Raw genomic sequence first — 27,508 nt, forward strand, 5'->3', positions numbered from 1 at the left:
ACTTGACACCACGCGGGTGTTGCAGCGGGACTGTTTGCCTCTTCCCCACCAAGAGCTCCATTTGGTCTCCCCCGGCTGGTCTCTATTTAGGTAAGCTTCTCGGGCTTCCAGCGTCTGGCAGGCTTCTGGGCACTGATTTTCCTCGGACGGGTAGGTTTGCGAGAAACAGGAGGCTTGGGGCTTGAATCCACTCTCCTCTCCTCTCCGGGCAGCCCAGCTAAGGAGGGAAGAAGTCTGGGCTGCTGGGCAGAGCTGGGTCTCTCGTTCCCGGGGCAGCCTGAAGAGCGAACGGCTGGGACCCGCAGAGTGGAAGGTACGGTCCGGACGCTTGTCTGGCTCCTTGGCGTGGGCAGGGAGGCCCACGCTCGTGGCGGCAGGGCCGCTCGGGCCGGGCCGGTGGTGTGCTGGGTGTCGTTCGGCGCCAGGGCACTGGGCAGGGTGGAGTGTGTGTGTCAAGGGTCACCGGAGCGGGGGTTCTCTGTGTGCTGGACGGGCCTCGTGGACCGTGTACAGAGGACGTGGTACATACACGCGAGACTGTGTCCTTACGTGTTGTCTGCCAGGGCGCTCTGTTCCCACACGGCTGAGTGAGAGCACGCCTATGGACGTGCCCAGGGCCCTGCATTGCCACACGGGGTGACCCCGTGGTCACAGGTTTTGAGGCTCTCTGGTCTCCCCCAGGTCTCGGCCTGGCAGGGTCATACGAGCTGTAACAGAGAAAGCTGGTGATTGGGACACTGTGGCTCATGGACTGTGAGCACGTGTGTCCCCAGAACAAACCCTCCACGGGCTGCCTGTTCCCACGCACCCCGGCAGGGCCCCAAGCAGACACCCGCAGGGTGGGCTTGACAACTCTAAAGTCATCTCTCTTCTTTTTTTTCTGGTGGAGAAGAATTGGTCATTGGTTGAGAAGAGCAGTGCTGACTGTGTGTGGAAAGCTAGAAAGGAGAATTACTATTCAGGACTTTAAAACACCTCCCTCAGCGTAGGAACCCGGAGAGCAGATTAAACAAACGTGCACGTTAAATGAGGCCCGGCTGTCCAGCGTTGGAGCTCCCTGTACGGTAGCAGTTGGTGAACTACAGCCTGTAGGCTGGGGGCTGGTTTTATAAATAAAGTTTTATTGGCACACAGCCACGATCGTTCGTTTGCACACTGTCTGTGGCTGCTTTCGCCCTGCACCAGCAGAGACCACATGGCCTGCAAAACTGAAAACATTTACCATGTGGCCCCTCACAGAAAAAGTTTGCTGACCCCTGCAGTACAAGAACATTTCTTGACATGGGTCTATTTAATACAAAATGTATTAAAAAGCAGTGAAAGTTCTTGCTTAGAATAGGCTGTGGGCCAGCCACTTCAAGACCAGTGGCTGGCTGGACCAGCGCCTCCTGCCCCTTCCCTGGGCCCATTTTTCAGGTCTGGCTAGTGTAGGAAATGCCCAATTTGGTGTTGTGCTGCTGGGAGGGTTAGTTTAGCTGTGGAATCACCAGATACACAGCGTGTCCGTGTGGCCTGGGCTGAGCTGGGCAGATTGTGCTTATCAGGGTGGTTTATAAATAGCCATCTCTGGGTGACCAAGTCCAACATGCATCTGCCCCTGGGTCTTTGGGGTGGAACAATTGTGCCTGCTCTTGGGTGACCAGAAGCTCGTTGGGAAGGGAGCCACTGTGCACGCTGGGAAGAAGGGGTCTGGTGGAAAGCTGCGTTCTAGAAGCAGAAGAGCTTGGCTCCCCTGGAAACCCAGGGAGAGAGAACTATCTGAAGGAGACCGGGAAGGCCAGAGCCGGCTTTGTATCCTCTACCTCGATGCCTTTTCGCCAGGACACGGGCAAGTGTCTGCATTTTCTGCCTCTTCGCTCCTGGCCCTAAGGAAGCCCTGGAGACCCTCACTGAAGAGGGGAAGCCCCACATCTTGAAATAGCCCTATTCCTCCAGTCTCCGCCAGAGATCTCAGTAACTCAAACCTGCCGGTGCCAGGACTGGGCCGTCTTCCTCATTGGCTCTTGGGACTTCACTCCATCTGCCCAGGGAGGCAAAGGGCTGTAAGAGAAGGCCACCCTGCAAGCACACAGTGCACCCCAGCAGGGCACACAGAGGCCAGAGTGGGTCTAGGTTTTATGTTCATTTGAGGGTTTAAGCCCCATTTCACCAAACCCAGCCAGTCCAGAGCCCTTAACTCAATCTTACGTTTCATTTATTAATGGTTAGTTGGAAAAACCCAAACACGTCTTAATTTCTACTTGGTTCCAGGGGTTCATGACACAAGCTGGTGGGGTGCGGAGGGGGACGGGGACAGGGCCCAGCGGAGGCACAGTCAGGAAAGAGCCAGAGATGAGCGTGTGGAGCCCATGCTGGTGCTGAGACGTGTCACTGCAGCGTAAGTCACTCTGGAACACACCCTGGAGGGGCTGCGTGTGACGAGTACGGTGTGGGGGATACACGGCCTCCTGACGCCCAGGTGGAGGCACAGCAGCTCCTCTGCGGACCGCGGCTCTCAGGGGCAGCCCGGAGACGGCTTGGTGCAGGTGTCTTCCCCTCCGCGCCTGCGTGGGACGGCCTGGGGGGTGTGCCGGCAAGGGGTTCTGACGACCCGGATGGCTTTCTCCCCAGGACTTGAGAGACCTCCCTTAGTATGAAGGCAAGGGAGCTCCTTCCGGACCGTGGCATGTGACTGGGTGGGGCCTTCCTCGACGCCCTCCTTTCTCTGCATGGCGGATCCCTGACGCTCAGGGTCAGCCCAGTGGGACATGAGCCCGGCTCAGGCAGCCAGGACCCCAGAAAGGCTTCCACATCCCACGGAGGTGCCCACACGTGGCTTCCGCAGGACCCCAGGGGCTCCCTCGGACCTCCCCACTCTGGGCCCTCCTCCTTTGCCTCAGTTGTTCCGCCCTTCCCTGAGAGCCCCCGCAGGTGGGCTTGAGCCGCGAGGACCTGCGAGGCTGGGCTGCGGGCAGGACCCGTCTCTGCCTTAGCAGTCTGGGAACCCCCTTCCCCTGCCATCTCAAAGCCTCCGCCTGAAGCTCGAGGGGGCAGGGGAAAGAGGGCTCCTGGGTGGCTGAGGAGGCCTCTGACAGAGCTCCCGAGGCTGCCCCGCCCTCCCCCGCGTGTCTGGAGCCTGGTCTCAGACCTGACATGACCGAGCCCCGCCTGCAAGGGCCGGGTCACAGCTGGGTCACGGCGGAGCTGCTGCTCAACTTGCCCTGGCCTGAGGCCACAGACCCCAGCAGCACCACGAGCTTGTCCCCTCGCCTGGCCTGTCGGCCCCTCTCAGAGGCAGGTCAGGCCCAAGGCTGCAGAGGTCGGGCGGCCAGATCAGAGCCCCTTCCCTCCTGGCGGTGCTGGCTGTGGTCCTCCACGTGCAGAGCTTCGCTCTCCCTCACCAGCGTGGAGGTCTAGTGAGAGGCAGGGGCTGAGGTTGAGGGAGGTGAAGCAACTTGCCCAGGGATGCACCGTTAACAAGGGGCTGACATTTTAACTTGAGATCTGAGACCAAAGCCCAGGGCTTATCCTAACTGCTTCCCCATCCCCAGAACCCCCAACAGCACCCAGCAGATTCTAGAGGAAGGAGGCCATGCCACACGACAAAGGTCAAAATCCTCCTTAGAAGAGCCAAGCGAGTCCAGGGAGGCACACGGGCTTCACCCAGCTCCATAGACCTTCTAGAAGCTGCCCAAGGTGAAACCTGCTGGGGCTGCAAGACAGGCAAATCCATGCTCACAGGCCAGCTCTGCCATCTCTCAGTAAGCCTCAGGCCTCAGTTTCCTCCTCTGTAAAATGGGAATAATAACAGCTCCCACCTCAAAAGGTCCTGTGAGCATTAAATGAGCAAATGTATGAAAAGCACCAGGTACATGGTAGAAATACAAGAACTGCTTTCTCCACTCGATTGTCCTGTTTGGTGATATTTTTTCTGCTGCCTAAACTCCAGCTTGGGTCTGTACCTTTCAGAGGCCGCCAAGGAGAAAGCCCAGTGCTTCCGAGTCCAGCCGACCTGTGCTTTCTGCTCAGCCAGAGAGCAGCTGGCACCCACGGTGACCGCCAGGCGTTCACATGTCATGATTATCTCCCCTCTGTGCCAAAGAGGGTCACGGGTCTGAGCACCTTCAGTACTTAAGGTGGAGGCCTCGCCCTAGAGGGAAGTGATGTTCCCACCACACGGCAATGCCGCAGAGCCAGGTGCAGGACCAGGGCAGGCACAGCAAGAGCCATGGCCATTGACAGCCGTGAGACCCCAGCAGCCAAGGGGCCATGACTCATCAGTACAACCTCAGCTACTCGAGACCCGGAGCTCCTGGTTCAGGTGTGGTCTCAGGACCCGCGGGTGGGACCCAGCACTGTCTGTCCAGCCCTCAGGCCATTCTGAAAAGTAGGAAAGGAGAGGGCGACAAGGCTCTGGTGTTGTTCTCACACACAGCAGCGGGTGCTCCCAGCAGCTGTGTTTTTTGCATCAACACAGCCATGGGTTTAAATAACCGTGTTGCTGGAGGAGCATCTTTCAGCTTTAAATTCTAGAAGGATAACCTGGGTGGTCACTTCTGAACGCTCTTTCCTGCCATGAGGAATTCCGTGAAGAAGGAGGCTTGGTCAGCGTCTCCCGACTCTGTCCCCGCAGCAAGAGGCTCCTCCCCTGCCCTTCCCCTGGCTGAGCCCGCCTCACGATGCCCGGCGGGTTGGAGGAAAGATGGCAGTCACCTGCCATCTACTTCCCAGCCTCCTCCAGCAGGGACGCAGGCACAGCAGGCCTCTGACCTGGGCAGGAGGCTTAGGAATTCCCAGGGGCGCTGCACACACGGCTTCCTGGCATCCAGGGTGGGGTGTGGGCCCTGCAGGGGAGCCGGATCCTGCCTTCTCCGGCTTTACTAAAGCAGATGCTCCCTGGTGGGGCGAGAACGGCAGAGAGAGGTAGAAAAGAAGGTGCTAGGATAGGGGCTGCCAGCCCTCCTCACCTGCATGAACCCGGTGGCAGCTGGAAGACCACCCGTCTCCTGTCTCTCTGCTGTCACCGCATCCCACAGAGACCTGGGCCTGCATCCTGGCCCTGCTGCTCTTAGCTGTGTGACCTTGAACTCATTTCTCAACCTTTCTGACCTTCACTTTCTCCACCTAAAGTTCCTCTGGCAGCAGCCCTACTTAGTTTGGCAGCTGTGGGCATCGGGCGAGGCCGTGGGGGCACAGTGTGTGGCGGATGGCAGGCACGCCGTGAGCAGGCTGGTTGTGTGGGGCTCCGGTAGAGTGCTGGTGCTCAGGGTGGTGCTTCCAGCTCTGCTTTTCTGCCTGTGTCACCAGCGCTGTGGCACCAGCTTACAGATGGGGGGACTCGGTGCATGGACGGTTGGAGGTCTCCGCAGGACCTGCCCTCCGTGGCTCTGGGGGGTCCTGCCTGAACCTCCTCTCTCTGCCAAGCCTGGCACACCCCCCTCCCCATATTGCCTGGCTCTCTTCCCAGGGGCTAGAGAGAGGATTGTTGCTGAGGGACACCCCCACCCCATCCCCAACAAACCCAAGTGCCTCCTCCTCCGGGAGCCCCTCAAGTGGGCTCCTCTCCGGACAAGGCGCTCCAAGGTGGAGTTCGGTCCATAGGTTACAATCATCCTGCAACAACCACTTCCTAATCCAAAAGGGTTTCCACAAACATCAGCTGCGGGGTCTGCCTTAGGAATTCTCAGGGCGCTCCATTAGCCAGCCCCACGGTTACCAAAACAAGACTGAGACTCAGACAAATTGAGTGGCTTGTCCGAAGTCTGTCTGGTCCCGAAGCTCTTAACTAGAGAGCCAGGTGCTCCCGTAGGTAAGGGGCAGGGGAGCGTTTCGAGGCCTTTGCACCCCGTCTACGGCATCCTGAGCGTGACAGGTGCAGGGAACAGAAGGACACCCTGTGTCTCAAGACGAGCTCCAGGGAAATCTGAAGATAAGAGCCAAGAGTAGGGGGCTGCGGGGTGGCCAGGGCCAGGGGGCTCCCCAGAGGGGCAGCGTGGTGCTGAGCAGAGGCTTTTGCCTGCAGCAGGCATTTCAGACGCTGCTGGAGGAGGCTCTCTTAGTGCAGGAGGCAGGAATCCCCTCCGCAGCAGCCCCAGGTTGGAGCCCCACCCCACCAGGTATTAAACTCTGGACTCCACGCTCCTCTTCTGTAAAGAGCAAGAGTAATTCCTGCCTCACGACGCTGCTGTGAATATTAATTAAATAGTAATCAATAAATATTAATCCATAACACTAGGTTATAAAGTGCCTTTACACCAGGTGCTCAGAAGAGGGGAATTTCTCTTATTCATTCGTCTAACACACAAATGGCTCCGTTCTAGGCACAGGCACTAGTCACAGCCCAGAAGCAGAAAGGCAAGGCCCGGCCCCCTGCCAACCCCAGCCGGGGTCCCTCCTCTCCCCCACGAGTATCTGGTCAGACACCACCCATCACTGTCTTTGGTCCTCGGGTCTCGAATTCTCCATCCAGATGAAACCCTAGCTCTTATAAACAGGGCGGCCCTCAATGGGGCCTCATTGGAGACAGCCTGAAAATGCCACTACAGATCATGTCATTGTTGCATCCTGGAGTCACTTACTAAGTTGCAAACAGGTTTTCTAAATGAAAGACTAGAAAGGACTAGAATAGAATAGGATGGAAACTATCAGAGCTGTATAGGGAAGAAGGGCAAGTTTTGCCCGGTGGGATTTTCCCCGACACGTGCGTGTCTCTGAGCAGGGCGGCGTGCTGTGGTGCAGATACGTTTCTTACCACGCGCAGAGGGAAACCTGCACTCTGGGAAGATGCGTGGAAGCGCATGCAGGGCGTACGCGTCGCTCCCTGGCTCCCCGGTGGGCTGGCAGGTAAAGGGCAGGGCTGCAGCACCAGGGCTTTCTGGGCCTCCTGTGGCACAGGCGTCCCCCAGCTGGGGTTGACGGAGGGCCTGGGGGGTTGGGTGGCTCTGAGAGTCTCTCGGCGGTGCCTGCCTCAGGACCAGCTCCATGGAAATACCTTTCTCTGGAGTGGGGAGCCATCCTGGGGCAGGGCAGTTGTCATTGCCCCGATTTTACAGGTGTAGTGACGAAGGGACACGCCCACTATGGCTCCGCCTGAGAACCAGGTCTCAGCAATCCCCACTGCCCAGACCGCCTATGCGATTCCTCTCTCACGTCAGGCCCTGCCCTCTCCGGAAGCCAGGGCAAGATTCCCCGGGAAGTGTGGGAAGGAGGGGCACGCAAAGAGCCAGGCACTCCAGGCACTGGCTGGGCCACCGCTCCCAGATCCTACAGCAGCAGCTCTCAGCCGGGGGTGATCTTGCCCCCAGGAGACTTTGCAATGGCAAATGCCAGGCTGAGAAGCCCCGTTAGGGACACCTCCCCAAGGCGCACAGTGTGAGCTGAGCTGCATCTTACAGGTGAGAAACCTGAGGCTCACACTCTTGGTGTCCTGTAGTTGTATTCAGTGAATGTGGGGCAGTGCTAGGGTCCCACTCAGATCCCTGGTGGACCCACCATTTTTGTGGCCCCTGCATCTGAAATAGCTGTGTGTCCCTCCTCTGGCACCTGCCCTGATCTGGCCCAGCCATGGGTGTGGCCCTGCAGTTTGAGTCTAACAAGGAGGTCCGAGGGTCAAATGCTGGGCAGCAAAACCATCTCTGCTCATCTAACCCTTTTGTCTTCCCAGCTTCCCCATCAGGTGATGCCCCTCCGAGGCAGGGAAGTGGGACCAGTACTCACCCAGCTCTGGGAAAGGCGTGAGGGAGAGGGGGAGCAGAGTGGTTTGGGATCACCTGCTGTCCAGTCCAGATCTTTCCTGCTCCTGCTTTCACCTTTGATACCAACGTAGTTGCTCCTATAAAAGCAAATTGGAGCACTTTTAAGCCCCCAAGTAGAAGCTAAGGGCCTCTCATTCAGGGGTCATCTGGCAACTGAGGCTGGGCCCCTTGGCGTCTGCAGGGAGCATCCGAGGGAGCACCACGGAGACGCTGGCAGCACCAGGCTTGAGCTCCTTCCTGGTGGGAGGGAGCATCCAGAGACCCCACCTGCCCTGGCCAAGTCCGGCCCATCTGGCCACCAGGAGCTCCAAAGAGTGACCCCAAATAATATTCCACCCGCAAGAAATGGTCGGAAACAGCATGAGGATGCACTGCTGACAGCTCTGGGGTCAACCTCTGTGGAGTGAGCCTCCGCTCAGGTGTCCTTGTCAAAACAAACGCGAGTGCAGCCACAGCCTGCTGAGATTCGGAGGGCGCCGAAGCCCCCTGCACCATGCAAAGCCCACTGGGGCACACCTTGTCCCCACTCTGCCTCGGATGTCACGTCCGCCATAGGAAATTGTGCTACAAATCAGTGTTTTTGCCCCAGAGAGCCGGTTATCAAACATTGTTTGGCCTGTCCTAGTCATCAAAGAGGAACAGAAGCAGAGAGGGGACAGGTTGTGGGGGACTCCTTAAGCCCAGCCCCAGCTCCTTCTCTTCTTTTCTCCTACGACTGGGGCCCCTCCCTGAGTCTGTGATGCCAGGTCTTGGGGTCCCTCCCTGAGTCCGTGATGCCAGGTCTTGGGGTCCCTCCCTGAGTCCATGATGCCAGGTATTAGGCACCCTCGCGTGCAGGGTGGCCTGAGCTAGACCAGGCCCGGCCTTCCCTGTGCCAGGCTCCCTGGCCTCTCACTGCAGACAGGGCTGTGGCCCAGGTCTGAGCTACACTCAGAAGCTCCTGGGAAAGGACCTGTCTAGACACAGGAGACCAGCAGCCCAGGTCGGAGTCAGCAGAGAAAGCCTCTCTCCTCCACACTCTCCCTGCAGGCAGCGGAGTGTACACAGCCCCTGCGACTACCACGACCCTCTGCTCACAGCCATTCTGCAGGTCTGGCAAGCCCAGGCAAGCTGGTTTCTTCAGCCAGAACCCCTGGGGTGTGCAGGGGTCAAAGGCCTTTGCACATGTGACATGGTTTGTGGAAGGTTCAGACTCCTGCCAGGCCAGTGCTGCATCAGGGCCGCCGTACCAACACCAACCGCATCGTGCTCCTGGGGCTGCCCTCAGCCAGCCTTGCTCTCCCCCAGAGCACAGGAGTCTCGCGGTGAGTTCGAGAGCCCTTGGCTTGCCTGGGCTAGCACCTGGGTTGGGGGCCATTCAAGCCAGGCCGGCTGCAGGCTGACACCCTGTCCCCTGGGTGCCAAATACCAAACCAGTGCAGCCAAAATGGCCAAACCAGATGTGCGATCACTCTTGTGCAAATCAAAGCTGTGTTTTACACGCATAAGAGGCACTGCCCAATGGAAGCCAACCCGAAGTAAATGTGATTTTACAAAGCAACACCCTCCCAGGATCCATCCGGTTCCACAGGGAGAGGGCCCAGGCCAGCCCTGCCCATGGCTGCGTCTCCAGCCCCAGAACAGGGACGGCACGTAGTATTAATAGGTGCTTAACGAGTCACTGCTGAATGGAGGAATGCAGGGAAGAGCTTTAAGTTTGGCTTACGAGAGCCCATGATTTCTTCCAGTAGAATCTAGACGAACCTAAAATTTCTGATTTCCAAAAGTCAGGAGGGGTTGCAAAGAAAAGCAATTGCCACATTGGGGAAGAGCTCAGCAGGACTCACCCTGGGGCCAGAGAGCAGGACACAAGTGCGCCCAGGCCAAGGACTGGTGTGGCTCTGCCCCAGCACTCACGGCTCTAAGCAAAGGACAAGCGACTGGCCCAGCGAGCCTCAGTTTCCTCACCTGTGAGATGGTGAGGAGACCTCTCCTGCCGAGTTCTATCGAGAAATAAGTGAGCACAGGCAGGTGCAGTCATAGACCTGAGACTTCACAGACGCTCGACACGTGTCTGTCCTCCTCCCCTGGACCCCGACGGAGGAAGTCAAAGAAGTCACTTTTGCCATTTCATCGTTCACTGCTATGGACAGAATGTGTGCTCCAAAATTCATCTCCAACAGGATGGGGTTAAGAGGTGGGGCCTGGGAGAGGTAATTAGGTCATGAGGGTGGAGTCCCTCATGACAAGATTAGTGCCCTTATAAGAAGAGACATTAGTGAGCTTCCTTCCCCTTCCTCTCTCTCTTTCTCTCCCTGCCGTATAAGGACACACGAGAGAGTGTCCAACCACAGCCAGGATGATGGCCCTCACCAGACACCAGATCAGCCTGTGCCCTGATCTTGGACTTCCCGGCCCCCAGAACTGTGAGAAGTAAATGTTTGTTGTTTGACACCCAGCCGATGGTATTTCTGTTATAGTAGCCAGAGATGGCTAAGACATTCACCTCATAAAACACAGAACGTAGACAAGGACACTCCCCCTGAAATAGGAGGGCTGTTGGCAATTGCACAGAGAGGTCAAGAGCTTGGCCGAAAACTGACCAGCAAGTCACGGGTCCGAGCAAAGCAGCCAGTGTTGCGTGGGGTGGTGGAGGCTGTGTGCGCTGTGCAATGTGCATTCGTGGCCTGGAACACGGTCTCCAGGCTGCCACAGACAGGGAGCTGTCACCGCTCACTGCACCGAACTGCTCCTGAGCAGGCCCGAGTCGACGGCTCAGAAAGCCAACCCAGAAAGAAGAGCAAGAGGAATCAATCGCAATCTGTCAGAGCCTTCTGGGTGCGATAAAGCCGGCCCCCTCATCCCCGCTGTCTTCCTGCTTCCCCTTCACTAAGAAGTGAAAACGCCATTCAATTAAGGTAATTAAATTCGTCCAAAGATCTTGGGCTCAAAAACCACACTACAGGCAAGTGGTCAAACCCAGGAGCAGAGCAAACCCCAGCGGCTTCCTGCGGAACGTCGGCAGAGATGGAGAGCCGGCATCTCCGCGGCTCAGGAGCAGAGGCAGCCCCCGGCTCTGCAGAGCCCGGCCGCCCGAGCGCCCCGCCGCACCAGGGCCCCCCGGACAGGAGCGGCCCCGTGTTTACCAGTCAAAGCAACAGTTCCACTCCTGTGGTTGTCTGGAAAAGCTGAGCCGAGAAGATCCTTAGGAAGTGAAATGAAAACCTCGTTTCCTCCACCCGAATCCCCACTCTCCCGTGCACTCCGGCCCACGGCCACGAGCAGTGCTGCCAACGCCTCCCAGGACACATCTGTAGGAGCGCGAGCCCGCAGGCCAGGGGCTCAGGGTTTCAAGTAGAGAAAGCGCGGTGTGTCCAGTGGTGAGCGCACGCTGGATCCCAGCCCCAGCTCTTGTCTTTCTTCACATGCTGCGTGACACTGAGCAATGTCCTATACCTCTCTGTGCCTTCATTTCTCCACCCGGAAAATGGTGACAACATGGCCTACTCAGCCCGCCTCAAAGGGGTCGTGAGACTGAAACAAGACAGTGGATGCTGCCGTGTGTCATGACCTGCAGGGTCACGTGGACACATGAGCCATCGTTGTCACTGTGTCATCCCAGGGTTGACTCACCATACTGGCTTCCTCTGATTGTGGATCCACTTTGGGTGCTAAAAGTTGGTGAGGCCCTTAGGTTCCCAGATGAAAAAACAAGGTCCAGTGGAATTTGAATTTCAGATAATGAATAGCTTTTTAGTATAGGTATTTCCCATATATTGCATGGGATATACTTTTACTAAAAAATATTTATTGTTTATCTAAAATTCGCATTTCACTAAAGATCCTGTGTTTTTAATTTGTTCGATGTGGCAGTCTGGCCATACCAGACCACCAAGTGTTCCCTCCCTTGCCGTGGGCTGACTCCGAGGTCCCAGATCCCAAGCCCTGCTCCGTCACTCACCAGCTGCCAGACTCCTCCCCTCTCTGAGGCTCAGTGGTCTCATCTCAGAAGCGAAGCTGAAAGCGCACAGCCACGTGGGTGATCATGGTCCCTGAGCTGGGGCCTCCAGGGTCACAGTCCTCAGGTGTATGTGGAGCATCTGGAATAGGGCCTGGCACACAGGAGTTGATATGCATGAGTCCCCTCCCCTGGCCGCCTCCCGTCCTCCACAGCCTGGAAGGAATGAGGGTCCAGGGCCCACCGGCAAAAGTTGGGCTGCATGACTCTCTCAGGCCTGGAAGACAAGGACAACATGGGGTGCAGAGCCTTCAGCCCTCCCTCCACCTGCACCCTGAACACGGGCAGCAAACCTCTGTCATCGCACCCTGTGGCCCAAGAGCTGCTCTCAGCAACCACAGCTGAAAACGTTTACAAGTTGCCAGCATGCACCAGGCACTGGGTCGGTCAAAGACAAGCCAGGCCGGGGACCCCAATCCCAGGATCTCAAAGTCTAGTGGGAGAGATGGACTAAGGGGGAAGAGGGGAGGACATTCTACAAGGACTAGGAGAGCAGAAGAGGAAGTGGTCCCCAGATGTGGCCAGGGGACAGAAAAGAACATTCCAGGCAGCGGGACTCCCACTCAGAGGAGCCAGTCCAGGACACGGTGGGTCCTGCAGCTTCCTTGGTCAGTGCACCACAGGCCAAGCTCCCCCACAAGGAGGAACTTGAGGGTCATGTCCAGGCATCTGTAAGGGATTAGGGGAGCGAGAGAGTTATGTCTGCAAAAAGCAGCACGTCCTGGTCCATGATAGTTCGACAGCATCATGTGGAGTGGCATGGAGAAAGCATCACGTGGGAAAACCTTTTGGAAGAGTTAGAATCCAGCAGTGACTGTGCAAAGGGTATTTCCGTGCTCGTCTTGAGAAAAAGCTGATTCATGGGGAGGCATGCTCAGATTTGACTGGTTTGATATATTCTGATTCAAAAAGATGACCCTTCAATAAGGACAAGACAAAACATAGCCCTGAGCATAATCCTCCCTGCCCCAAGGCTACAGAAGCACGCACACGTGCCCAGCTCACCCCGCGGGCATATTTATAGTGAGTATGGCAGCGGACCCTTTGCCCCTCCGCAGGGGCTGAACTGGAAGGTTCATTCCACCAATTCCTGCCTGGGGACCCTGTTGCCCAATGCGCGCTCTGCTGTTTTGCAAAACCTGCTTGACCTGACGCGAGCGTGGCTCAGGTCAGCTGACGGAGTGCTGGAGGTCCGTAGAACAGGGTGCCGTTGAGTTCTGCAGGGTTGCCCACACCACACAGGGCAGAGCCAGCATTCACCTGCCGACACCCACAATTTAGACAATCATCGTGTAACGACCATTTGCACTGTGGCTGCAAACAGAACCCAGGCTAATGTCAACAAATGTTTGCTGGAAGCTGGCTCTGCAGAGGGCATCAAAGCTATCCCCAACCTGGAGCACTGAGAGCAGTGACAGGGACAAACTGGGAAGTGGAGAAGTCATGAAGTGGCTTCTCATTTCTCCCTGATGTAAATGCTAACTGGCGTTCACCTTGAAACTCAATCCTGCCATAAACGTATGTGCCATGGTGCCGGCGGACGCCTTGCCCGGCCAGTCCGCCTGCAGTCTCTAAGAATAATCTAGGCCACCTGCTTCCATTTTTTTTTTTTTTTTTTGAGACAGAGTCTCACTCTTTTGCCCGGGCTAGAGTGAGTGCCATGGCGTCAGCCTAGCTCACAGCAACCTCAAACTCCTGGGCTCAAGCGATCCTCCTGCCTCAGCCTCCCGAGTAGCTGGGACTACAGGCATGCGCCACCATGCCCGGCTAATTTTTTCTATATATTTTTAGTTGTCCAATTAATTTCTTTCTATTTTTAGTAGAGATCGGGTCTCGCTCTTGCTCAGGCTCGAACTCCTGAGCTCAAACAATCCGCCCACCTCGGCCTCCCAGAGAGCTAGGATTACAGGCGTGAGCCACCGCGCCCGGCCTGCTTCCACCTTTTACCACAGGCAAATTCTATATATTTTAGGGCTTAGAATAAAAAAGCAAACAAAATCCACTTGAATTCAAATTCACCAATTTGAAATTTGTGATACTTCTGCACTTGATTGATTATAATCGACTGTCGATACAATAAATCCCACTAAGCCAATCAGTAGTATGAACAATATCGTGACAGAGGTGGAGGGATTTGCTCGTTCACTAGACAGACGCCGCTTGCACTGTGCGCTGTGCCATTAATACACGAGGGCACGGGTTGGAGAGCCAGACAGACCTGGACGCCACCGTCATGAAGCCCCCAGGCTAGCAGGAGAAACAAACATTAAACGACAAACCACCCAGTTAAATACTTAATTATAATTATGACAAGTGCTGCAAGAGAAACAGGTATAGACTATTATAAAAGTATATCACGGGGAACTTGAGGAAGCCTGAGAAAGCTGCCTTGTTGAAGGGACATGTGAACTGGTCTCTGACGTATATGTAGGAGTTAACCAGGCAGCAAGGAAAATACGGAAATAAAGGATTTCAAGGGAAGGGAACGACATGTACAAAGGCCCTGGGGCAAGAAGTAGCGTGGCCTATTGAAGAAGCTGGAAAAAGGCCTGTGTGACTGGAAAGCCAAGCGTGAGGAGGAAAACAGTCCAAGATGAGGCTGGGAAGAGGATCTGCATTAAAGAGATTGATTTTCATTCTTTAAAACCGAGAAGCCATTGAGGGATTCTAAGCAAGAGGCTGACATGAACAGATCCGGTTGTTAAAAGCAGTACGGGGGCGCAGTGCCACAAGGAACATGGGACCCTACCGTAGCCCAGGGAGACAGGACGGCAGCATGGGCCACACAGCCACCACGGAGACCAGTGTGCAGAGGAAGACCTGGAAATGGACGGGAGGCACAGGAGGAGGGAGAGGGAGAAGTCACAGGTGACCCCCAAGTGTCCGGGATCCCCAGGGAGATCGGAGGGGGGACTGCAGCTGGACAAGAGCCGGGCCTGCCGGCGGCACCGGCGTGCAGATCTCCAGGACACCAGGGTGGGGAGTCACTGCAGAGTGAGGAGAGGAGAGACCCAGGGCTGGGGACGGAGGAAGCCAGTGGTCGAGGAGAGGAAGAGGAGGGACGAGCAGCCAGGCTGGGAGGGAGAAGCGACGGGTCCGGGCAAGAGTGAACCTCGAGATGACAGTGGCCAGGAGTCTGGATGCAGCCTAGAAGTTACGGCAAAAGTGACCCATCCGAGACCATCCGGGAGGAGCAGGGGCAGGAATGATGGCGGGAGGAGCGGATGGGAGCATTCGAGAGAGGCAAGCTGTTTCCAAAGGCCGCAGACACGAATGGGAGTTTACCATGCCGTGATTAAACATGCATTTTTATCTCCATGTACTCGTTAGACCAGATTCCAGGACCTTGTTTAGAACGTGGCTCAGCCACATGCAATTTATCTTCGATCACGTTTCCTGAAGGAAACCGCACCCTTTTTCCTGGAAAGCATTAATATTCTACGAACCGGACTTTCCACCAATTCAGGTTTGCTTCCTTCACACGGTTCAGAGTGGTGAGCAAGACAGCGTTCACGGCCGCCTCTGGGAAACGCATTTCAGCCGCGACAACAGGGAGTCGCTTAGGCGGCTGTCTGAGGGGGAGCCGAGCACAGAGGGACGGCCCCCTAACTGTTTCCGAGGTCAACGCCACCATGTCATTCTACACCTATGTCTCACCCTCGTGCAGCACCAGACGATTGTATCCTCAGAGCTCACTGGAGCTGCCGGCGCTGGCATGGGCTGATGAGTGACTCGAATGGGTCAGTCTCAGTTTTTCAGGTGGCTGTAAGACACAAGTCCGGGAATCTTCCTCAACAAAATGCTTTTGTCTTGTTCCTTTTTTCCTGTGCTTCAGTCTGCCTTTCGGGGAAAAAAATCAGAATAAAGATAACCCAATTCAGAGCGTTGCCACGAACACTTACTGAGCTCCTATTTATTGAACTCAGTATACAAAGGCATAGAAGACTCCCTTCCCAGATTCAGGGACCTTTCTTTCTAGTTGAGGACAGAAAGAAGAGTTGTCAGTGTCTGAAACATATGGGCTGTGCTACACGGCTGGGACGACACGGCAGGGGCTGCAGGAAGGGTGAAGCCAGCACGCCGTGGGGACACAGCGGAGGCCCATCGGAGCCAGCCCGGAAGTTGGGGCCGGGGCTGCGCCGTCTCGTGGCAGACACAAAGCGCCTCTGTGATCCTCCAAAGGAATTGACTTCACGAATTTGATCTATTATGATTATTAATATTATTAATAAACTACCTTGGACTAGATTCATACCCAGGAGCTACGAGCTGGGGAAGGTCTTATGGAAACCCCAGTGGTCTGCATTTAAAATTTGCACAGTAGATTTATCTTAATTAGTTTACACTTCTTTCTGGGCATTCTGAAAATCCTCCTGGGCAGCTTTTTGGTTCTTTTAGCTGTCAAAATAGATACTCAAGCCTCCTGCCAGCAATAAATCGAACACTGTGCCGCCGCTTGATGAGTGGACTTGAGCACGGCTGCACCGGCTCCCTCGGCTGCAAACCCAAGTTGCCAGTTCAGTGGGAAGAGGCCTTCGGTCAGATTCTGTATCGTAAAGTAATTCACAACCGGCCACTCATATTAGCAATCCCGCAGGCTTGAAACAGGCTCTCGAAGACTTTTTGGACCATAAGCAAATTAATGAATATTAGAATGGATATAAATTGACTCTATGTTGGTTTTCACCAAAAATGGCTATATAGAAATTTTGTTGAGTTCAAGTGTGGATTTAAAAAAAAAATTTTTTGAAAGCCAACTGCATCATTGTATTACTGACATTTAAAGATCTCTTGTCCACTGGACACAGGCTGGGCCCTTTGGTCACTTGTGTTCCACTGAAATTATTTTTCTTCTTCTTTTTAGATGGGCAGTGATGACACCAAATATAAGCATGAAAAGAAGTTTTGAAACTACGAACCCCGAAAGCCAGCCAGGCAGGCAGCAGCAGCCCTCATTCCTGTAACAGGTATGGAACCAACTCAACAGCTGGCTTCTAAAAACTGTGGTTTGGGCCACTGTGCTGAAGGGTGCCCCTGTGTGGGGGTGTGGGGGGTGAGGCCAGTGTTATGGCTTTCCCATCAGACTCCAGGTATATTAAATCGGAATTGAAGAAATTATCTGAATAAAGCTAGCAAGGGCCTCTTCCCTGAGACAGAAGTAATGTGGTTATTTTCCGAATGCTCTGAAGATCGGATGCTTCATCATGGTTTGGAATTACGATTGAAACTCAAGATCAGCTAGGGCTCTTTGGCCACAAGCAACAGAAACAGGAAATGGACAAAAGAAGCAGAAATTAGCAGTGTTAAAAGGAAACTGGAGGTCTTGCAAAGTCAAGGTAAAGGCCAAAGTTCCAGGCTAGGAAAGGTCAGGGACCAGGCAGCCCCCAGAGCATCCTGAAAGCTCCACCGCTGGGAAGACTGCCTGAGCTCGCCCCCAGCCTGCATGACTCCGGGAGAATCAGGGCAATCCATGGGCCCATCCCGGGTCTCACATCTGCTCTTGGCCCGGGTCGCCTTAGCAGGCACCTTGACTTTCGGCCTCACCAAGACCAAACACCACGGGGGGAGGAAGTTTCCCAAAAGGTAACAAGTGTTTTACTCAGAAGAGGAGGATGGAAGCTGAGCGTTCAAAAAAAAAAATAACAAATACTTGCTAATAGTCCGGGGTGTTTAATTGGGTAGAGGCTGTTCATTTCACTCTAAGCTTCTAAATGTAGGTGTTCAGCTATTCTATTTTCACCTTAATGTGGAAGTGTAGAAACCGCAGTATCCCTGAATTTGGTCATTGGGAAGATGAAAATTCCAGCATTCAGGACACCAGGAGATTTCTGACTACATTGGCAGGATCTCAAAACGCAGAAAACCTGACTTACAAGGGCCAAATCCACTAAGGTCCCTGCAGCACCAATAATAGAAGTTCAAGCGGGGTGGTGCTATCATGGGCTCAGAGCTCAGCATCGCTGGCCGGGGCCTGGCGCTCCTCATCCGCCCACCCTCCACGCTCAGCAAGCTGGCCTTCGGTGGCCATTGCTTACCCCTCAGGCTTAGGACAATCAACTGTTGGAGTCCCAACCCCCAGTACCCTGGAACGTGACCTTTTCTGGAAATAGGGCTGTTACAGATATACTTAGTTAAGATGAGGTCATTAGGTGGTCCCTAGTCCAGTGTGACTGATGACCTTATGAAAAGAGATTTGGACACAGAGACAAGCATAGAGCAGTGACAATGTGAGGACCCATGAGGCAAAGTCTGCCGTCCTCAAGCCGAGAAGAGAGACCTGCGGCACACTCCGCTCGGAGCCCTCAAAGGACCAGCCCTGCCGACACCTCGCTTTCGGACGTCCAGCCTCCAGAACCGGGAGACCGGACACTGCCGTGGTCTAAGCCGGCGGAGTGCCGCCTTGTTACGGCAGCCGCAAAGAAACAGGCTGGCTTCAGGCTTCGCTCTGCATTCAAAGCAAGAGCAAAGGCGCCAACTGCGTGGAGAGGACGAGGATTGTTCCTTCGAATAGAAAGGCCAGCACTTTCCCAGACTTCTGCTGCTTCCCTCCCTGCGACCAGAGCCCTGTCCCCAAAGGCCAGCTGTGTGGGAGGCCGAGGACAGCTTTTCTAGTGGCTGCAGGAGAGGAGAAGCGTGTGTGCTCGCCCAGCCCCCGGGTCTGCCTCTGCCCGCCACGTGGGCCCATGCGCCCCCTCACTGGCAGCCCTCTAAGAGCATGTGAGCACGAGCTTCCTGGGGAGCTGGCAGCCCACTTCCCAAGGCAGGGCTGCAGGGCGCGTGCAGGGAGGCCTTCCCGGAGCGGGTCAGCGGCTCCTTGTTGCTTCATTCAGTCCGCTGGGACTCGGGATCCTGTCCTTCCTCCAGAGCCGCAGCTCCGTGCCGCCGTTCACAAGAGCAAGCCGCCTGCCCACGAGTCAGCACTGGAAACCCGCCAGAATGCTGTGGGCAAGAGACAGGAAACAACAGACCCAAAGAAGGCTGGCCACCAGGACGGAGGACAGCACCGGCAGCCCAGTAGCTTCAACCGACCCTGTGACCAACCGTGACCAGCTCTGTGCAGGGATGCTGTCCCTAACCTCCTGGGGACTTGCAGGGGCCACATGACCCCCATTCTACAGAAACAAAAGAGTGATTAGAATCACGCAGCACCCACGCAGGTGTGGAAACGCACCGAGGCTGCCCCAGCCAACCCGTGGTCACAGCACGGCGAGGTGGAGAGAGGCAGGGTCTGGGCTCCTGGAGGGTGGCCCTGCCTCCTGGAGGGGGCGCTCTCACCTCCCGTCCCCTCGAGCGCTGGCAGTCTCACGGCCATGGCGGCCAAGCCAGGAGGGACGAGCACAGCCCGCTCAGCTCCCACTGCTGTGAGCAGGGCCACTGTCTGACAGTGTTTCAGCTGCCTGTGGAGGACTCAACGGCACCCTGCCAGATGTTCACTGACCCAGACGCCCCCCACTTGGGCCCACTCCAGGGTCAATACTTGCGATTTTGACTAACTTTCTACGTCCTCGTTTTCTTATTCCCTGTCCCAGCCCAGGCACTGTTCTAGGCATTAGAGGTGTGTGTCCCAGGAGGGAACAGAAAGGGTCCCAAAAGCAGCATCCTCAGACAGGATCCAGAAGAGCGTGTAACGACGTGCCACGGCACACCCATCAGGATGGCCACCGTCAAAATAAATAAATAGCAAAATAGCAAGTGTCGGCAAGGATGTGGAGAAACGGAACCCTTGCACACTGTTGCTGGGAATGTGAATTGGCTCAGGCACTGTGGAAAACAGTCTGGAGGTTTCTCAAAAAATTAAAAATGGAACTACCATATAATCCAGCAGTTGCACTTCTGGCTGCATACCCCACAGAACTGAAAGCAGGTTCTCAAAGAGATACTTTCATACCCACGTTCATGGCAGCCTTACCTACAATAGCCAAAAGTTGGATGCAACCCAAGTGTCCATCAGTGGAAGAATGGATAAGCAAAATGTGGCGCACACATGCACACACGCATACACACACACGCACACACACGCACACACACGCACATACACACACACCCTCTCTCTGTCACACACACGGTGGGATATTCAGCCTTGGAAAGCAGGCAAAGTCTAACACATGCTACAACACAGATGAACCTTGAGGATATTATGCTAAGTGAAATAAGCCAGCCACAAAAGGACAAATACTGTCTGGTTCCACTTTTATGAGGTTCCTACAGTTGTCAAATTCATAAAGACAAAAAGCCAAATTGTGGCTGCCAGGGAGAGGGGGAAATGGGGAGTTGCTGCTTAATGGTCGAAGAGCTTCAGTTTTGCAAGATGAAAAGGTTCTGGGAGAGTAGTTGCACAACAGTGGCTGTGCATTTAACACTACTGAATTGAATACTTAAAAATGGTTAAGATGGGAAATTTTATATTACATATACTTCACAATTTTTTTTAAAAAGAAGAGAATGTAATGAAGGGGCTAGACAGAGGTATAGGCAGAGTCAGGGGGACCCCGGGGATGCAGAGACACTCAGAGAGCAGGAGCCAGCATCGCCAAGACCCACCAGGCAAAAGGGAGTGTTGTTGGAGCCCAGCCAGAGCCCGGGCGAGAGCCGCAGTGACAGACGAGCAGAGTGCTGCCTGGTCCCCACGCCACAGCAAGGCGGGTGGGAGGAGATGCTGCACCCCAGGCCTCCAGCCTCCCACCAGCACCTCCCACTGGCCACGCACAAGGGCAAGTCACAGTCAAGGGGCCCAGGTGATGCGGGCCCTGGGGACTGTATCCTCTTGGGTGGCTCTGGGACAAGGCACAATCAGCGAGTAGACATCCCAGAGGTCCCTAAGCTCCTGGCACTAACAATCCAATGATGGGGTAGGCGACAAAGAAATAAATTTAATTTTAGATCATGGTCAGTACCATGAAGAAGATAAACTGTGCACTGTGAGACGGGTGACTGAGGAGGGAACACCCCACGGAATTTCAGGGAAGGACTCTTCAAAAGGACACATCTGAGCTCCAGGCCCGTTTTAAGGAACTGGCTCACGGGATTGCGAGGCTGGCAAGTGCTAACTGTGCAGGGCCGGGCCACAGGAAGAGCTGATGCTGCAGGTCCGGTCCAGAGATGCTCTAGAGGCAGAATTCCCTCTTCCTGGGGGACCTTAGTCTTTTTTTTTTTTTCTAAGCCATTTTATTGAAGTAAGATTGACATACAAAAAGCTGTATGTATTTAATGTGCACAGCTCAACGAGTTTGGAGATAAGAACCCATCCATGAAACCATTACCACAATCCATGCATAAACCTATCCATCACCTCCAAAAGGTTCCTCCCACCCGCTTTAGTTATTATTTTTGTGGTGTGTGATAAGAACGGAATGTGAGATCTACCCCCTTAGCAAATTTCATGTATACAATACAGTATTGTTAACTGTAGTCATCATGCTCATCTCCAGAACTTACTCACCTTGCACAACTGAAAACTTATCCCCTTTGACAAAAAACTCCCCATCTCTCCCTCTCCCCAGTCTCTGGTACTCTCTGTTTCTATGAGCTTGACTTTTGGATTCCTCATATAGGTGACATCATTCGGTATTTGTCTTTCTGTGACTGGCTTATTTCACTTAGCATAATGTCCTCCAGCTTCTCCCACATTATCACAAATGTCAGAATTTCCTTCTCTTTTAAGGCTGAATAATATTCTGTTGTATGCATATATCGTGTTTTCTTTGTCCATTCATCTACCGACAAACGTTTAGTTTGCTTCCATGTCTTTGCTACTGTGAGTAGTGCTACAGTGAACACGCGGATACAGATACCTCTTTGAGATTCTAATTTCGTTTCCTTTGGATGTATACCCAGAAATGGGATTGCTGGATCTTATGGTAATTCTATTTTAATTTTTGGAGGAACTTCCATACTGTTTTTCCTAGTGACTGCACCAACTCACATTCCCACCAACAGTGTACAAGAGTTCCGTTTTCTCCACATCCTCACCAACACTTGTTATCTTTCATTTCTTTGATAACAGCTATCCTAACAGCACGAGGTAATAGCTCACTATGGTTTTGACTGCATTTCCCTGATGACATTGAACAACTTTTCATATACCTGTTGGCCATTTGCATGTCTTCTTTGGAGAAATATCTGTTCTGTTCCTTTGCCCATTTTTAAATTGGGTTGTTTGGTTTTTTGCTACTGAGTGTAGAAATTTGTTATGTATTTTGGATATTAACTTTTTATCACATATATGGGTTGCACCTATTTTTTCCCATTCTGTAGGATGTCTTTTCATTTTTGTGATTGTTTCCTTTGCCGTGTAGAGATTTTTAATTAATGTAATCCCACTTGTCTAGTTTTGCTTTTGTTGCCTGTGACCTGAGTCTTTTTCTCTTAATGCCTTCAACCTATCAGACGAGGCCCACCTGCATCATGGAGGCTAATCAGCTTTACTCAAAGTCTACTGACTTTAATGTTAATCACATTTAAAAAATACCTTCCCAGTCACATCTAGACTAGTGTTTGACCAAAAACGGGTACAGTAGAACAGCCAAGGTGACACACAAAATTAACCGTCACAGGTACCATTATGCCCACGGCCCAGCATGCAGTCTTGCAAAGTGCTGCTAAATTGGATGTCCCGTTCACACTTGCTCTTCTTTCTTCTGCAGAGAAAAAATAAACCCACTTGGTAATTGCATCTGGCTGACGAAAAGCTCTAATTTTGCGGGAACAAGGCTACATCTCACCCTTGCCAGAATCATCACCAGAGGCGCCCACTGGCTGAGGGGGACAGGCTTCCTGGAGCTGACAGATAATGCAGGGGAACAAGAAGTGCACGGACGGGCTCAGCGACTCCTCGAGCATCGGCAGCGTGCTGGACGATGCCGACAGGGAGGTGAGCAGCCTCACTGACCGGGCGTTCCGCAGCTTGTGCATCTCGGAGGACACATCCTTCCACGACTCCGATCTGGCCCTGTCCCCGGATACCACCCGCCAGGTGTTTGGGACTTTCCGCCAGGGAACAGTGAGCCACACCCACAGGAAAAGTGGCATTTGGAGCCAGTTACCGGCACAAGGCACAGAGCACGCAGGCTGGGCAGCCACCTTCCAACAGCTACCCAAGTACGTTCAGGGGGAGGAAAAGTACCCCAAAAGCAGCCCCCCGCCGACGCCAGCCCAGAGGAGACTGGAGGTGCCGGTTGCCGGCCTGAGAAGCAGCAACAAGCCTATCTCCAAAGTATCATCACTAATCCAGTCCTTCAACAGGACTGAGAGCCAGCGTTGCGAGATCAGACCTACAACCAGCAAGCCCCCGGCTCTGAAAAATCCCCCCAAATTTGCTCCTCTTCCAGAGAACAGTGTCAACTTCTGCTTCGATTCTGCCTTTCTGACGGTCAGGAGGGTGCCCGCTGAAGCTTCCAATGCCCATCAGAGCAGCCACCAGCCCGGCAGGAAGCACGGAGAACAGGAGTCCCCCAAGAATCCTGAAATGGCCTGTCACGGCTCCAGCAGCTTCCTCCCAGTGCCGGACAATGCGGCCAGCTCATTAGAGTCGAAGTTCCCCTCCCCACCCCACAAGCCAGCCCCGGGTGAGGCTGGAAGAAGCAAGGAGTGGGCTCACAAAGGGACCTTTCTGCACAGTGAAAATAGTGCTTTTGAGTCGTGGAACGCCCACCAACCAAAGCTGCTCGAGAGAAAGGACACTGCTGAAACTGTCCCAGAAAGCAAAGCTCCCAAACATTATGAGGACGTGCCCTTGTTACAAGAACCCCATCCTCCTGAGCGTAAAGTCTCGCCCTGCCAAGGCCAGGCCGGCTTCAGTCAGACCGAGAGCAGACTGGCAGCAGGGGCTCTGTCGGCATCTGGACCCTGGGGGTGCAGGGACCCAGGATCCCAGGTGTCTGCTATGGAGGGAAAAGCTCCCAGCTCCCAGCTTGACCCCCAAGTGAAGCCAACCCAGGCCCCATGGAGGAAATCAAAGACGGGCAAAAGAGGGAAAGAAAGTCTACAAGAAGCTGCAGAAGAAAAGAAACAGAGCAACAGGAGAGGCCCACCTCTGTACACAAAGCACAACCCCCAGGGGCAATTTCCAGAAAATGATGCTCTTGACATGCCTGTGGACCCCGGTGAGCATTACAATCCCCCTTTCAACATCAGCAAGCTCCTGACGCCCATCATACCCACCAAGCTTGCCCCGGATCCGTCAGACAGTCCACCCTCGGAGACGAGCCCCTCGCCCCCAGCACAGCTAAACGGGTACCAAGAGAAGGAGCCCAGTGAATGCCAGTCTCGGGACAGCTACAAGTCCAAAGCCCCTAGCCTGCTGTTCAACCTCAAGGATGTGCGGAAGCGTGTTAAGAGCACATACAGCCCCTCGCCTCTCTTGCGAGGCCTGGATGAGAAAAGCAGAGGGAAGGTTGGTGGGAAGCAAGAGCCCGTGAGCAATGGCGTCATGCTTCCCAACGGGCTTGAGGAAAGTCCCCCAAACGAGCTTTCTAAGGAGACACCTGCAGATGCCCTTACTGCATCACAGGTCGGTGCCCAGGAGGACCCTACGGGCGACCGCAGTGAGTCCCCTGCAGACAGCTATCTAACCCCTAGCGCACCTCCAGTCATCGCCAACGCCCCCTTCTGCGTCAATGGGGAGGCTGCCGAGAGGAGCAGTCATGAGCACCCTGACGCCCACGGAGGGTCTGAGCCGGGGCCAGGCAGGGCTGGATGGCGTCCAGACTCCAGGGAACGCCACCCCAGGAAGCACCTCTCCCTGAAGCTTTGCAGCAGGGAGCCTGAGGCTGGCGAGGCCACAGAGAAAATGAAGGCCCAGCTAGAGAACGGGCCCTCGAGATCCATCTCGCAAGAGACAGAACCCGAGAGAGAGGTAGGACTTCAGAACCCACACTTGACCCAGAAATTCTCCCCAGGGCCCCTGTCCCCTGAGGAGGAAGATGTGTTTTACAGCGACAGCCAGTCTGATTTTATGCCGGGCCTCCAAAGCAGGGCCAAGTTCAGCACCAGCTCCTCAGATCAATCCTTTGCTTCGTTTGACGATCAGCAGAAGACGTGGTTTGCCGAGAGCCAGCGGGAAGACAGGAGGAATGACGTGAGCGCAGGTGACGGTCAGAAGGATGAGAAGGAGAAGGCGACTGGGGGAGATGAGCCGCAGAGCCGCGCCTCGGGTGCTGGGCGCGCAGGCACGGAGGAGCACAGCGAGCGGGAGGCGCTGCAGAGAGAAGGGGAAGCTGTGTCTGGAGGAAGGCCCGGGAAGGCATCGGCAGAAGAAGCTCATTCCAGAGGCTCTTGGGTTGGGGGACGTAGGGGTACCTCCCTTTCACACGCCAAAGACCCTGCCCCCTCGTCGTCTTCCGCTGCAAACAAGCACATACTGTTTACAATTAAAGACAACACGCTCAGAGCCACCCCGGTAATAAAACCCATCATGCTGCCTCTCCTGAGGACCATGTCCTCCGAAGACTCGCTCAGCGGTGGCCACAGAGAGGAGGACTCGCCAAGGCCAGGATGGGGTGAGGATGCTGCTTTCGGTGCCCCTGAAAGCCAGGAAATGCCTGGCACACTTATGCCTGCTAACATGCAGAGCGCACACACGAAGCTCCTGGCCTGTGATGGCACAGAGGACCCCGGGCAGGTGTCCAGCACGGCCGGGATGGAGACCTCCCAGCTAGTCCCAAAGGGGAACTTCCCATCTCTGCCTCTGGAAGGAGAGGGGGACGGGATGAAGCCACCCCCAGATGCAGCACATACAGTCTTCGCACACGACGGCAAGAGCAGTTCCGCAGACTCAGGGAAGCCGGTTGCCCCCTGGGACATCCCAACAATCGCTCTACCCGAGGGTGACTTCGAAGACCAGCCACTACCGTGGCAGCCCGGAACCTGTTGGGAAGAACAGACGCGAGGTGCCAATAGTCACTTTTTGTCTACGCCCAGAGCAGGGCCGCCTGGGAGAAGACTGGCGCATGGAGAGATGGCAACTTCTCCCAACTCCAGCTCCCTGGGGGAGAGCAGCGTGTGCTCCCCTGCCGCCAGTGAGCTGGAACTGCTGCCCGAGGAGCCCCCTCAAGCCAGCCCCTGGGCCAGCCCCAGTCCTGCCAGGGTCGCCAGAAGGGAGGACCTGACCCACGCCCTCGTGTGGGAGGCCAGCTCAGACCCTCAACTCGAGCCGTCGGCAGAAGACCTCCGGACGCTCTCTCCACGAGACTCACTGCCGGATGTGGCCGCCAGCCCTGCAGGCCCCCCTGGGAGGCCGGAGCTCCCTGCTCAGCTGGGGAGGGCGGCCAGCAAGCCACCCGCAGTCCCACCCAAGACAGAGAAGGCCCTACGGCGGGCGAAGAAGCTGGCAAGCAAGAGGAGAAAGACCGACCAGCTGCCAGAGAAGCACGGCGAGTCCCGGGAGGGAAAGCCCTGCCCAGAGGACTTGGAGTGGACGGAGCAAAGGCCACCGTCCCCCGGAGAGAGGCCGCGACGCAGTTTCCCCACGGTGCGCTCCGTGCCGCCGCCCCTGCACCGCCACTCCGTGTCCGGCTTCTCGGAGCCTATTGGGAGGCAGCCTGGGGGGCCCCAGTCCCTCAAACCCTTGTCCCCTTACCCCGCCACACAGAAGGTGCTCCAGGACCCCCAGTCTGGAGAGTACTTTCTCTTCGACTTGCCACTCCAGGTGAAAATCAAGACCTTCTACGACCCAGAGACGGGCAAGTATGTCAAGGTCTCCATCCCCTCATCCGAGGGGCTCCCCCCTGAGCCGCCCCTGCTGGATGCCCGGGCCGCTCCCTACGTGCTGTACCCCGGCTTCCGGCCCGTGCCCGTGACAGCCTTGATGCCCCTGCGCTGCTCCTCTCAGCTCTCCGCCCCCACCTTCCTCAGGCAGGGCCCTCGCGCCCCTGGGGCAGCCCGAGCCAGGCCCCAGAGCGCCCACGAGTCTGGACTGCAGCTGGCCCCGGGGCCTCAGGGTGACCCCACCCAGCACTCCGCAGGCCAGCGCCCCCAGGGGCCTCCCCGGGGCCCAGAAGAGGAGGGTGCAGAAGCTCCAGGCCTGGGCATCATCTCCACAGACGACCTGGAGGACTTTGCGACAGAAGGCATTTCCTGAGAATTGCAGCAGACAGACCCCATCCCCAGATAAACCCAGAGGAGCTTACTTCCCCCGCCCCAGAACAAGTAACACACACACACACACACACACACACCACATGCTTAGCCATTTGAGATCCCTAAAGTCCAAAAGGAAGTGGGGATCCTGAGACAGCCTCGTCTGGAGGGCCCCAGGCTCCCCTCTGATGAAGGGCGCTGCTTGTGTGACATCCCCTCCATGTCCCTCCCCAGATCCTCCTCACCCCCCCCTCGCCGCCCTCCCTCCCTTTCCTGGCCACCTCTGGTCCTGAGAGTCCCTCTGCCCCTGCACCCACCCAAACCCCTGAGGCCCCCTCAGACACAGTAGCCGGTTTCCAGGTCCCCTCAGGAAGAATTGGGGGACCCCCAAGGCAATCTCACAGAAATGTTTATTTGCTTAGAATGAGTTTTCTTCATGGGGGGAGACTCACCTCTGAAGGCTATTTTCTGGTAAAGAAGAGGCCACCTTTTAAAAAGTGAAACAGGTTTGTAGCTGTGGTTCTGTCCCTGGACTCTTATCCTCCTCCTGCGGGCAGCGGGGGTCAGCTCTGGCTGGAGCTGCCTCCTCATCGACTGCAGCCCCGACTCCCACCTCACTCCCGCACCCCCTGCCCCTGCCGTCCAGGCGCCAGGCCCTCCGCTAGTTCTGGGGAGCAGAGATGAGGAAGACCCAAGACCAAGG

At 55.4% G+C, this 27,508-nt stretch overlaps 1 protein-coding gene across 1 annotated transcript; it reads left to right on the forward strand.

The window, feature by feature from the left end:
• Nucleotides 1-26,806, forward strand: LOC105825965 (chromosome unknown open reading frame, human C10orf71). Its single transcript, XM_012663865.1, has 3 exons — nucleotides 1-90; nucleotides 16,595-16,697; nucleotides 22,374-26,806. The coding sequence occupies exon 3, from the start codon at nucleotides 22,520-22,522 to the stop codon at nucleotides 26,804-26,806; it is 4,287 nt and encodes a 1,428-aa protein (XP_012519319.1). The 5' UTR covers nucleotides 1-90; nucleotides 16,595-16,697; nucleotides 22,374-22,519.
• The last annotated feature ends 702 nt before the right edge of the window (nucleotides 26,807-27,508 follow it).

This window comes from Propithecus coquereli, unplaced genomic scaffold, assembly GCF_000956105.1.
Source record: "Propithecus coquereli isolate 6110/MARCELLA unplaced genomic scaffold, Pcoq_1.0 Scaffold839, whole genome shotgun sequence".
Taxonomy (NCBI): Eukaryota; Metazoa; Chordata; class Mammalia; order Primates; family Indriidae; genus Propithecus; species Propithecus coquereli.

What these genes read in the sequence shown, in the direction of transcription:
- LOC105825965 (XM_012663865.1), top strand. Translation starts at nt 22,520, where the DNA reads ATGCAGGGGAACAAGAAGTGCACGGACGGGCTCAGCGACTCCTCGAGC.